At 34.5% G+C, this 14,158-nt stretch overlaps 1 protein-coding gene across 11 annotated transcripts in view; it reads left to right on the top strand.

Moving 5' to 3' along the window:
* The window catches only part of BLTP1 (bridge-like lipid transfer protein family member 1), a 198,236-nt gene that overhangs the window by 114,798 nt on the left and 69,280 nt on the right, over window positions 1-14,158 (top strand). For 10 of the 11 annotated variants that reach the window (XM_047751650.1, XM_047751649.1, XM_047751654.1 and 7 more), the window contains 6 exons: window positions 1,088-1,794; window positions 2,065-2,310; window positions 3,053-3,146; window positions 5,469-5,519; window positions 9,847-10,053; window positions 11,761-11,999. In XM_047751650.1, coding sequence (XP_047607606.1) covers window positions 1,088-1,794; window positions 2,065-2,310; window positions 3,053-3,146; window positions 5,469-5,519; window positions 9,847-10,053; window positions 11,761-11,999 — 1,544 coding nt within the window. The remainder of the gene's footprint in view (window positions 1-1,087; window positions 1,795-2,064; window positions 2,311-3,052; window positions 3,147-5,468; window positions 5,520-9,846; window positions 10,054-11,760; window positions 12,000-14,158) is intronic. The other variant, XM_047751651.1, reaches the window with a different exon arrangement.

Raw genomic sequence — 14,158 nt, 5'->3', positions numbered from 1 at the left:
CTTGCCTTTCTTACATGTTTTCAGTTCTTCTTTTTGCAGATGTGGATTATTTTAATCTCTTTTGAGTCTCTCTCCTATATGTTCTAATTCTCATAATCTAGTTTTTCCTTCTCTGCACACTTAGCATTGATTGTAGGCTTTTTCTGAGCTTATACCTTTTCTTGAATTATACTACAAAGTGGAATTTTTATTAAATACTGATATTCATTAAGGAATTATGAGTCTCTTAATTATAAATTCTTGAAGTTAAATTGAGAACATCAAAGCTACTTTGGGGTTTTTTGTTGTTCAATAGAAAAAAATACCCTGTTTAATTTGACCTATATGGCTACACATTTGTATTTTACATAGAAGAAAAGGGGGAAAAATACCTTTTTACAGTTTTGGTGCTTGAGGGTTATTGTAATTAGTAGTTGGTTTATGGAAATCTGAGATATTTTGACTTTTTTATACATTTATACATTTTTTATAATACTTTTACCTGAAAATTTTTATATAAGCAGGGGATTTGCCAAATTAATTTCTGTATAGGTTTTAAGTTCTGTTGTGTGCATTTCTCATATTTCAGTTGCTTTTCTCAGCACTTTTTCTTTGTTTTTTTTATTTTTTATTTTTTGAATGATGTATTTATTTTTGGCCACGCTTACAGCATGTGAAAGTTCCTGGACCTAGGAGTAAACCTATGCCACAGCAGTGACAACATTGAATCCTTAAATTAAACCCCATATATTTAAGAGAAGAGGAGAGACTGGTTAAGGGAGGTATTCTGGTTGACCTTTTATTGACTTTAAATTCTGATACCATTGGGGTGTGTATTCAGATGGCAAGAAAAATTGTTTTATCATTTCACTAAAATCATTAATGCAAGTCTGATTTTGACTAGTTATAGAGTAAGATCAGAAGGAAGACTTAAGGTCCAGTTTCAACTTAGGAAAAAGTGTATTCTACTTAATTTCTTACTTAAAATGATTTAAGTAGATTTTAACATACTTCAGTTTGGAGATTATTTTGCCTATACATTAATAAATATTGTGTGGTTCTGAACAAAAATAAATAAAACTGTATCTTTTTTTGTTCACATTTTTAGGCAAGGCCATGTGAATCTTCCTCCACTTGAGTTCAAACCAGCATTAATGTTGGAAACCTTTAGCATCAGCGCTGTTGTCATGGAAAAGTCTGTGTGTACCCCTCAGAACTCCACCAGTGCTCTTTCTTTTCATGATCTCAACAAGCGTTATTACAATACCTTTCACTGTAACTTTACTATTTCCTGTCAGTCAATAAGTCAGCATGTAGATATGGCTTTAGTTCGTCTTATTCATCAATTTAGTACAATGATAGATGACATCAAAGCAACTCAGACTGACATTAAACTTAGCAGATACACAGCTGGATCAGCTTCCCCAACGCCTACCTTCAAAACCAGAAAACATCGGGATTTTCGCTCATCTGACTTCAGCCGCAGTTCTAGAGGAAGTCTTAATGGTGGCAATAGAGTAAATAATGCAAAGAACAAACGGACCAACAACGAGAATAATAAAAAAGAATCTCGAAACAAAAATTCATTAGGAAGATCTGAAAGAAGAACTTCAAAAGTGTCTAGGAAAGGTTCAAAAGATGTGGTGGATCATATGACTATACATATGGATGACTCTGATTCAATTACAGTGTCGGAACAAAGTGAGCCTTCAGCTGAGTGCTGGCAGAATATGTATAAATTGCTTAACTTCTACTCACTTATCTCTGACCCAACAGGAATATTGGAAAAATCTTCAGAAACATTTGGACCAGCAGGTAATGGAAATTTTTGTATTTAAAAAATTTTCCTTCCTAACCCTCACACAGTATGCTCTTAAAGAATGCATTCAGATATCTGACTCTACTACTTATTTTCAAATGTGACCATGGGAAAATGTTGAAAATTTTAAAAATATCATTTTGGTGAAGAGGACCTAGAGGGCTAGTTTGGAATGTGAAGGAAGGGAAGATAAGGTGATGTTTGGAGCATCCTTCTATTTTGCAGTTTTCACATCTTAACCCCTGTATTTCCATTTACTTATAAAGGAGTTCGGAGCCCTACAGAGCCAACATGTAAAGTTGTATTTGAGAATGAACAAGACAGTAACAGTTTGACTAAGACGCAGAGGAAACGCAGCTTGGTAACTGCTGAACCTCAGCATGTTACTCTAATAGTGTTTGGGATTGGCATGGTGAACCGCACGCACCTGGAGGCAGACATTGGCGGGCTAACAATGGAATCGGAACTGAAGAGGATCCATGGCAGCTTTACACTTAAGGAAAAAATGAAAGGTATGGTGATATTCCAATACTGTGGTGCCACTTTTTTGAAGAAAGGCAGTGCCATGTCTTGTAAATTGCTGCTTGGCAATTTTTCTTCAGAAAATAGAGCTTCCTATTTATACAGATGAAGAGTGTTAGTTTATATAATTTTCATATTCTTAATGTTTTTAAAAATATTTTAAGTCTTCTGTACTTCTGAGATTTAAAATGTCATTTTGTTTAATGTCATTAGTCTCTTTAATGCATGAATGACATGTTACATTATATACTCAACATTATTTCAGTTTTGACATATAACACATATGTATATGTAAGTGCATAGGAATAAATATTTTCAAAGAATTTTTTTTTTGTCTTTTTAGGGCCAAACGTGTGGCATATGGAAGTTTGCAGGCTAAGGGTCGAATCAGAGCTGTATCTGTCAGCCTACGCCACAGCCACAGCAATGGGGAATCTGAGCTGAGTCTGACCTACAGCACAGCTCAGGGCAATGCCAGATCCCTAACCCACTGGGTGAGGCCGGGCCTTGAACCCGCATCCTCATGGATACTAATCGGATTCGTTTCCATTGAGCCACAATGGGAACTCCCAAGGAAATTTGTTTTAAAGTATTTCTTAAATAGTTTAAATTTTATTGTAACTTTATGATTATCTTTGTCACTGAATATATTATGAGTAAAATGAAATTTTAATATGAAGTGCCAGCTAATTATTTCCATAATTTACATAATTATTTTTCTTACATTTTAAGATGTTTTACATCAGAAGATGACTGAGACATGTGCCACTGCTCATATTGGTGGAGTTAATATTGTGCTGCTTGAAGGAATTACACCAAATATACAGTAAGTGTGCTTTTTTAAATTATTTTCTTAATATTTAAACTTAAAAATCATTGGATGAATCCCATACCTAGCAAGTTTTGAGAGTTACATACGTAGTATTCCCAGATACTGTGATTCTGTCACTAAGAATATCTCCAAATGAAATGTTTTCAGAAAAGTTACTCCCTTTCGAAAATTGGTTTACTACCTCCATCACAACCCTAAAAAATTAACTCCCAGTACATTTTAAGGTTGTGTAAAAAGAAAAATGATGACAATGCTAATTTCAGGGAAACATATGATTCAAAAGCTCCTATAGTTCAAATAGTAAAGTAAAATAAAATTATAGTCAGAGAACATAGACTGTCTCTTGGTTTTATGCTAACTAATCATTACCCATATTTATGCTGGGTTTAAAAACTTTATCTTACCTTCTTTTCATTTAAAGAATTTAGCAATTAAGCCTATGAGACCCCTCTAATAGTATAGGTAAGCTTTCAATAGTGAGTATAGCATGCCATACTGCTTTTCTTTTCACTCTTTGTGCTCACCTTTTCTTTATGTGTTCTAGTCGTGGATCTGTCTAAAATTGCTCTGATAATTATTACCTTTATACATGATCTCTAGATTACTAATCTTTTATCAATACATTTAACCATTGACTTTGTTCATATACTTGGGGTTATATACCTTCATTTCTAACTTCCTTTCAGTGGAGGAGGTTTATACTATAACTACAAAATATATTCTCATAATTTAGGTCAGATTTTGAGGATTTACTCTTTTTTTTTTTCACAGGTGGGCACACCTGCAGCATATGAAAGTTCTCAGGCTAAGGGTCAAATCAGAGCTGTAGCTGCCAGCCACAGCAACATGGGATCCAAGCTGCATCTGTGACCTACACCACAGCTCACAGCAACACCAGATCCTTAACCCACTGAGTGCAGCCAGGGATTGAAAGCACATCCTCACAAATACTTGTCAGATTTGTAATCTGCTGAGCCATAATGGTAACTCCTCATTCTTAATATTATAACTAGTTTATGTCCTACTCTTGTCCTGTTAAAGCATCTATCATGCTAAAATACTGACTAAATAGAGGATTTGGTTCACTCTTATAAATATTAGTCCTGGCTTGTCTCATTACAAGCCTATTTTTTAACATTTCCAACATGGGTCATAAAGCTGACTGTCTTGGGGAAGATACCCTGAAATGGATGTCAAAGTCTTGCTGGAGTAGTTTGGATCTGTAAGTCTAGAACTAAAGAGTGTATTTCGTTATAGCTGCCTAAATGGTCCAGATCATAGTTCCTAAGCAGGCTTTCTAAAGACTAGGAAATTTCAGTAGTTGAGAGAGAAAAGGTCTTTTCTGATCATTCTGTGTGGGAAAGGGGTATTATTATTAACAGTACAATCTAAAGGAGTATCTACTGTGGACCAGCAGCCTTATAAGTATAATTTTAATCAGTCCTCACCACAATCCAGTTAACTGGAGTGATTTTACCCCCATTTTTACAGAACAATAAATTGAGATTCAGAAAGATCAAAGTGTTTTCCTACAATGCTTGAACTCATACCCGTTAAGAAAAGATGCCTGAACCTCAGTTCTTTCCACCTCCCCATGACGCTTCTGCAGAAAGTCATCACACACCTTGGGTTTCATTATTCCTTTGCTGACTCTAAATTTAAAGTATGATGGCTACTTTAGCCTATTTGCAAGTACAGCAAATTTCTTTAGATATCTAATGTTTTATTTACTCTATCCTATTGAACCTTTTATCTCCATCATCTGTTGTCTCTTAAGAGATGGGCTTTAAAGAGTATCTAAATTTGCAAAACATAATATTTATAAAACAGATTTTTAAAAAGGTATTAGTTGATATTTTTTGTCTTGAAATGATACCTCAAGCAAAGATCCCTTAACTTTTTCATTAAAAAAAAAAAAAAGGGAGTTCTCTTTATGGCACAGCAGGTTAAGGATCTGGTATTGTCACTGCAGCACCTGGGGTCACTGTTGTGGTGCAGGTTCAAACCCTGGCCCGGGAACTTCCACATGCCATGGGCACACCCAAAAATGATAATAATAAACGTTATTATTACTCACTGCCAAACTTCAGTAGTATTAAGACTTTCTGAATTTATTCTTTAGCTTTTCATTTCCAGTTTCAATTAAAAGGAAACAGAACTTTAAAAAAAAAAAACAGTTGAAAAAGTTCCTTGAGGGAAATTTTTAAAAGTGGGAAATAAAAGCTTACCAGATTGGTCATAGTGTGACTAATTTATGTATGAATGTTTATTTGCTTCCTTTTTGTTTCTCTGCTTTCTCTTGAACCTTCATCATAGACTGGAGGATTTTCCTACATCTCCTACAAGCACAGCCAAACAAGAGTTTCTGTATGTCATTATTATTCTTTTTCATGGACTTTGTGATTAACATAGTATTGAGTAGTTTTAAAGATAAAGTAGATTATCTGCATGGCTGTGAGTGTATGTAATTAGTTATTTTGTAGTTTTAATATAGACCCTTTTATAGATTAAAGCTTACTGATATTCAAGGAGAACACACAGGTAAGGACCAATTTTTTGGTAGTTCGTGTTGGAAGATTGTAACACTGTAGTTGTGTGTTGCTTTGTGCTTTTTAAAGACTTGTTAATATTAAAATTTGTATTATCACATCTTGTTAATATTTGATGTGATAATAGAAGATAAATTTTGTAACTTTGCAAGAGTTTTTACACATTGCAAAAATAATTATTAAAACATTAATATATGAAAATGTCTACATAGCTCAGTCTCAATTCTGTTTTTAAGATGGGGAGAGTTTATTGCTTTATTGTCAGTTTTTATGTATGGCTTTTGCTGGAAGTACTTTTATATTTTGACTGGCTTGATTTGACATATATATCTGATATTTTGTAGTTTATTATTATCTGATATTTTCTGAGCTATACCAAGTGCTATATTTAAATATTTGTCACAACAGTATTACCACTGTGACAGTTGAGTATGTTACTTAACATTGATTATCTCTTTGAACATTTTCCATAAAATTTGAGTATACTGAGTAAGTAGATGAATATGTATATTTTGTTCCAAGCTGATAAGATTATCAATACCTGGTGAGATTTGTTTCTTTGTGTATTGATAACAGGCCATAGAAAAAATATCATCACTTACTAACCCTTTGTTGGGATTACCTATGATGTATATCACTTCATCAGCCAAATAGAAGTACTAAAAAAGCCTAAATACACTAATATTATATTAGAAAATTGTTTTTTGGAAACCACTTCTAACAGGTTTAGAAAAATATCTAAATTATTATCATCTTAGTAGGTATAGAAAAATATCTAAATCTTCTTTATTGATCATCATAGCTAGAGAAAATTTATTGTTTCTCTTCCTTTTATTCTCTAGCTTTATAATAATTTTAAAAAATTACTGTATGACTTTGGAGGGGATGCTTTTTAATAGCTGAAGATCACATCTTCATCCATCACAAATTAGGTTTTTTGTTTACATACTGTAGCCTGCAAACGGTATTAGGGTTCAGAAATGCAGCAGTAAGCAATTTAAAGGTGGTCCCTGTCGTGATATCACTTACAGGGCCACTCCCACTTTTTTTAGGCTTTCCTGCTGAAAGAATTAACATGTAAGATATAATTGTCAAATGAGAAAGAAAGTTCCAATGACTTTCAATAGTTAGCTAAATAACATGTGATCACAGCACTCTCTCCCCGTTGCAGAGATTTTCGGGGAAAACTGATTTGAGGCAAGCAGGGTATGTCAGCGTATATAAATCAGTTTACTTCTTTTCCCTGCTTCAGATGTTTGGGCCTGCATGCTCAAGGAAGTGGGGTAGGGGTGAAAATAGACTAGAGATAATGAGGCCCCAAAGTAAATCCTCAGATCCTCAACGTGCAAGTAACAAGGATGCCTGGCCTACCTTTAAGGCCCTATTGACCAGACACAGGAACAAAACGATGGGGGAAAGTCTTTGCCTATTAGACACTGCGGTCATTGTAATTTAGGCTCACAGTGGAACTAGCAGAACCTTGTCAAGTGGATCACTGTCAATGAATTCTTGAACCAGATTTTTTGGTCACTTGCCAAGAACTTTTTACATATATGAAGCATGCCTGGCATACTACAAGTTTTTTTACAGTCTTCTATTTAGAGCGATTTTGGCCACTTCTTTCTTACGTAAAAGTCTTACATACTACATGCTTTATGATACAGATTAAATGACCACTTTTTAAGAATTAAAATAAAATTAGGACTAGATAATTCATATTGGCAGCCTGAAAATTGTTTCTCGTTCAGATCTTCTTACATTTTTAACATGTACTGTTCGACAAGAGTTAATCAAACACTCTACAGTGGCTGGCTCAGTTTGATCAGGGTAGGACTACCATCCTATTGTCTACCTTCAAGGGACATTACTCACTCTGTAGTCATGGGCATCATTTAGATAGCCTGCTGTATGAATGATGCCCTCTGGAGTTGGGCAGCAGAGAGCCCTTGAAGTCCCTAACATCTAAATTTCCACTGTGATACCACAGTAGGAGAGCAGTCAGCCCCATAGCTTTCTCTTCTGATATTTGGTGTATTATTGGAATTGAGGGTTGTTTATGTGCTTATATTATCACAAGGAATATTTTTGTTTGTTTGTTTTTTGGGGTTTTTTTTGCTATTTCTTGGGCTGCTCCTGTGGCATATGGAGGTTCCCAGGCTAGGGGTCCAATCGGAGCTGTAGCCACCGGCCTACGCCACAACCACAACAATGTGGGGATCCGAGCCGTGTCTGCAACCTACATCTCAGCTCACAGCAACTCCGGATCCCTAAGCCACTGAGCAAGGCCAGGGATCGAACCCGTAACCTCATCGTTCCTAGTCGGATTCGTTAACCACTGAGCCATGACGGGAACGCCTCACAAGGAACATTTAAGTAGACTTCTCTAGATTATAAAAGTAAAATGGTGTGATTGGTGTAGCATTTCTTGACTGTCATGATAATAAAAATTCTTTGTAAACACATGTTTAGTTTCATTCAATAGGTGGATACTGTTCACAAGTAGAAAGCCCTTTGCATTTTAGCATCATCTGATTGTTCTGGCTTGTGTCGAAATTGAATTTAAAAAGGAATCTCATTGAGGATAAAGGATAGCTTTATTTATTAAATAGTTAAGATTCAAAAGTCAGTAATTAGCATCCAGAATCTACCTGCTGGCTAGAACAATTCCATTGATCACTTTATTCTCTTTCTAATTAATGATAGTCTCTGAGTAATAGCTCCCTTTGTAGAAGAAAGCAAATATAGTTCTTGAGTAATCATTTCACTGTCTCTAATCAGTAATAATCTGATGGAACCATGGTTATACTTCTCAAGGTTTATTTTACTAGAAGCTAAATATAATTAATTATTTCATTCTTTCTTTCTTTTTTTTTTTTTTTTGGCTTTTGTCTTCCTGTGGCATGTGGAAGTTCCCAGGCTAGGGGTTGGCCTACACCATAGCCATAGCAACATGGGATCTGAGCCACGTCTGTGACCCACACCACAGCTCACAGAAATGCTGGATCCTTAACCCACTGAGCAAGGCCAGGAATCGAACCTGTGCCCTCATGAATGCTAGTTGGGTTTGTTAACCACTGAGCCACGATGGGAACTTCTAATTAATGATTTCTTAGATTCTTGAGACTGTAAATAAATTCTCATTGAATCCTTCATAGCCTAAGTAGAGATAATTGTATGTGAACTGACATGTAGTTAATCTGAAATTTGCATTATGTGTTCTTTGCTAAATCTATTGTCTCATCCTTTGCCCATTCGAAAGATAACATTTATGTTAAAAGCTAACATTTATGTTAAAAGGATAGCTAAAGGTCTAAGCCTTTAGTGGTGCAGTTCACTGATGTAAACTGTGTATATCAAGACTGCTTCATCACAACTTTTATACACATGATTTAGCAAGTGCTGTCAGTGGAATTCCAGTTGTAGTGTTGAGTCATTCTTCTGCTCATTCATTTCACAAAATTCAGTGTGTGTCTGCTGTGTTCAAAGCATTGTTCTAGCCATTGGGAAGAAAGAATGAGAAATCAGTAAGACAATAGTTCTGCTTTGTATCTGTGCCAGTAAAGCTTACCAATTTTTAACTAAGTAGTAATTACTCATTATAATTGGATTCCTGTCATTTCGTTGCCACTCACTGAAAATAAAAAGTGAAAAAATGCAAGTTAAATTTCTTCCTCCACATTAACTTCTTAACATATTAGATGTTTATTAGATTAATTTCTTTGGCTGATTAGATTTTAAGAAAGTATAGTGGGTTTTTTTTTATTCTTTTAATGTTCACTGTCTATACTTTCTTAGTGGTTGTACAAATTCCTAAAATAAGCTGAAGAGAAGAGGAGCTCTGAATGGGAAAAAAAAATCAAAATGGAATTTTGTCTGTTGTGTATGTGTAATATGTCAGTGTCTCTTACCTATAAGTGTATATGTATATTCTTTATTAAAGAAATAGAATAATATTCAGTACAGATAGTATAAAATATATTTCAGCATTTTTAGGAAACGTTTCTTTAGCATGATTTAAATCCATGAAAAATCAAGTCATTCACTTCATTGAATGATTCAAAGACATTTGTATTGCTCTCAAAATATTTTTTCAAAATCTCTTCTTGTTTGGCCGTATTTAAATGATCCTCTTTCTCTATTAATAGAACTGTAGTGAAATGTAGCATTGCCAAGTCCCAAGCCCTCTACAGTGCCCAGAGAGGGTTGAAGACTAACAATGCCGCTGTGTTCAAAGTGGGAGCTATCAGCATCAACATACCCCAGCATCCCGCCACCTTACACAGCATGATGGTTCGAAGTTCTCATCAGCTGTCTAAGCAGATCTCAGATCTCATCAGACAACCTTCTACAGCGTAAGTTGTTTACTTAGATTCTGTGTAGTGTTTCCTGTCATTCTTTGCTGTGTTAACAATAGTTTGGAGGAAGACCAAAGGTTACCTCTAAGAAGTGACCATTATGGATAGTGGGGCAAGTAAAAGGTAACTAAACATGATTGTGGATATTTATAATATGGGATATTATAAAAGTATTATGTTAAAAATACAATTGTCAGTCTTTCACATTGCATCAGTAGAACTTAAAGAGATCCTAGATTAGATGAGTGGACATGATAAGAGGTACTAATAAAAAACAAACTGACAGATTCTAGGACTCTAGCAATACTTATTTACTTTGAACTCATTGAAATTAGTGATTGCATAGATTTAAAAAGTTGTAGTGGCCATTTATGTCCTATGTATGGTTTTGTGCTATCCTCTATATGAAATTAGTACATGGTTCAAAGTAGGATTTGATTATGCTGTATTGTACATACACACACACACACGTGTGTGTGTGTGTATACATAGTCTTTTTAGGGCTGCACTGCAGCATATAGAGATTCCCAGGCTGGGGTCGAATTGGAACTGTATACCACAGCCCCAGCAATGCCAGATCTGAGCCATGTATGCAACCCCACAGGTCATGGCAGTACCCAATCCTTAACCCACTGAGCGAGGCCACGGATTAAACCTGCTAGTCAGATTCATTTCCACTGAGCCACAATGGGTACTCCCCATATTATAAATATTTTAAAGGGCAGAAAGTTGTACCTTTACATAGTAACCTTTATTTCTTGGGTCTGCCTTGCTGAGCTTTCTTCCTGGTCTCCAAAGCTATAACTAATGAATAGCTAATAAAAATATAAGTAAAATATAAAAATTTGTCTTATTATGTTTCCTTTTTCCTATTCTGTAAGGAAATAGGAAATTAATATGTCTTTTGATGGTGTCTTAAAGCAGTGATTTTTCCAGGTGTCCTATCTGCCAGGTCTTTAATTCTGACTTAATATCAATTCATGTCTGAGTGACTAAGTAGTAATAATTTAAATATGTTTCTCCTGTCAATGGAATATGGAATCCAGAATGTGTACATGAGTCTTAATTCAAAATACTCTAAGAAAATTTTCTGTATTAGAGTGTTTTGGCAGTAGAGTGGAGTACTTTAAAAAAAAAATCAGACGCTGGAGTCAGACTGAGTTCAAAACTAATTTCACCACTTTCTAGCTATGCTTCCTCATTTGTAAAATGGAGATAATACTACTCAAAGGGTTTTTTGAGATGAATAAATGGTATAAAATGCACAGAACACTAAGGACAATACCTGGCGCATAGTAAGCACTGAAATAATTTTTTTGTATTTCTTGGTGTTGGTATTATTAGTGGTAGTAATAGTAGTGGCAGTAGTATTATGACCAATAGTAAAGTGCATAATGGTTAAGTCATGGAATTTGGAATCAGACAAACCTGAGTTTAAATTCCAGTTTCATATTAATGATATGAATGGTGTTGGCAGTGTAACATTTCAGATTATACAGTTATTACTTTTTTATTTTTCTATATCATCATTTTTTAATGGCTATTTTGTGAAAGTCTCGTGTTGGGAATAAGACATCTGTTCATTTTAGTTTTGCTATTTTTCACTGAAAATTCCAATTTTATACAGTTTTTATTTTTTATACAATTTGTTTCATTAGTAGCTGTTCTAATTGTCTTTTTTAAACTTTTTTACTTGCTTTATAGCCCACAGCCTGTAAAAGAAGATATTGCCACGCCTCTACCTTCTGAAAAAACCCCAACAAGTGTTAATCAGACTCCTATTGAAACAAATGAATTCCCTCAGCTACCAGAAGGTTTAGAAAAGAAGCCTATTGTCCTTAAATTCAGTGCCATGTTAGATGGCATAGCCATTGGAGCAGCACTTTTACCATCTCTGAAAGCAGAATACAAAATGGGAAGAATGAGAAGTCATGGAATGACAGGTAACACTGAATTTGAATTCATTCTTAACATTTATGACTGGTTTGAGAAATTAGTAATGTTTTAGTGAAAGATTCAGTTTTACAGATTTCATACAGAAATTTAAATTTAATCAAAACACTTTTAAATTTCATTAATAGTATTTTTCAGTCAAGTGAAAATATCAGTACACTTCCCTGAATGATCAGCATGGACCTGCTTTCATCTGGATTTTTTTATAATTATTCTACTCTTGAGACTATTACCACCTTAAAACTTAAGCTGAATACATTTCTACATCTATTAGGTTCTGATAGCCTGAGTAACTCGGTTTATTTTCCCATTGGCTGCATTTAGCTCCAATCAGAGGTAATTTGACTTCTTCAAATTAGCTACCTTTGTAAGAGTTTGTGATCCTTATATGTCCTCTCCAAAAGCACTTTACTGTTGAATTTTTAATCTGAAATGTAGCAAATATACAGAAGTGTGTGTAGCACAGGAATTGTATCCTATCTCTTGGAATAGACCATGATGAAAGATAATATAAGAAAAATACACACACAAAACACACACACTGGGTCACTTTGCTGTATAGCAGAAATTGGCATAACATTGTAAATCAATTATACTTTTATTAAAAAAAAAAAAAAACTTAAGAAGGACTTCTTGTTATGGTGCAGTGGAAACAAATCCGACTAGGAACCATGAGGTTGCCGGTTTGATCCCTGGCCTCTCTCAGTGGGTTAAGGATCTGGCGTTGCCGTGAGCTGTGGTGTAGGTCGCAGATGCAGCTTGGATCTGGCATTGCTCTGGCTCTGGTGTAGGCTGGCAGCTGTAGCTCCGATTAGACCGCTAGCCTGGGAACTTCCATATGCCGCAGGTGCAGCCCCAAAAAGCAAAAAACAAAAACAAAAAAACTTAAAACCTTACCAGTACTTAGAAGGCTTCTTCAAGGAATTTTATCACTACCACATAATATTCTTTGTGACTACTTGGTGAATAACCATTATCATGAATTTGGTGTTACCCATTCCTTTGCTTTTCTTTATAGTTTTACCACATATGTGTATACTCATAAATGACTTTGTTGTTGCCTACTTTAAACTTTAGTCGTGTGGCGTCTCATAGTGTATTTTTTAGCTTGGAAATTTTTTGTTGTACATTTTCTTTGAGAGTCATCTAATTTCATTCATACATCTTTGATTCATTCATTTTTTTACTGAAACATAGTAGTCCTTTAAGTGATTATATCACAATTTATTTATCCATTCTGCTATTGATGGATTTTTGGCTCATTTTACTTTTTTGCTGTTACATTTGTTCTCATACGCATCTTTTTGCACACGTGCAAAAGTTTCTCAAGGGTATTTACTTTAGAGTGATACAACTAGATTGTTGAGTAAATGCATTTTCAATTTTACTAGAAAATATAAATCTGTTTTTCGGTTGAGTTCACCAGCATTTACTCTTCCACCGGTATTAGATGAGAGCTCCCACTGTTCCACATCCTTGTCAGCACTTGGTATTATCTGACTTCAAAATTATTGCTTGTCTGGTAAAGGTGGATGATATCTCATTGTAGTTTTAATTTATCTTTCTCTAATTTTTAATGGAACTGAATTTTTAAATATGATTATGATGATATATATTTATGTAAAATAGCTGTTGATGGTTCATGTTTGTTTTTTGCCCATTTTACCATTGAGTCATTTGTATTTTTCTTGGTTTATAGGAGTTCTCTGTATACTTAGTAAATTAATAAATACTTTTGAAGTTACATGTTCAACATACATTGTCACCCAGTCAGAGGCTTATTTCACTTTTTGGTCTTTTGATCAGCAGATACTCTTAGTTTTAAAGTAATTGAATTTACCATATTTTCTTGTTTTATTGTATATTTTTATGTCTTGAAGAAATCCTCCTGTTCTTAGGATCATGAAGATATTTTCCTATATTTTCTGTTAAACATTTTGAAGTTTTGCTTTTCATATTTAAATTCCTAATCTGTAAGGAATTGATTATTTCTTTCTTTAATTTGGTATAGATTATGCATAACCAGTTATCTCACGATTACGTACTAACTAATCTGTTCTTTTTTTCAGTGATAGATAATCCAACTTGTCATCTGTTAAGAGTTTCTGTTTATGGCAGTCTGTTTCAGAGATGTGTGTTATGCCTCAGT

Source organism: Phacochoerus africanus, chromosome 10 (assembly GCF_016906955.1).
Source record: "Phacochoerus africanus isolate WHEZ1 chromosome 10, ROS_Pafr_v1, whole genome shotgun sequence".
Lineage (NCBI taxonomy): Eukaryota > Metazoa > Chordata > Mammalia > Artiodactyla > Suidae > Phacochoerus > Phacochoerus africanus.
This window is presented reverse-complemented; position numbering and strand designations above follow the sequence as displayed.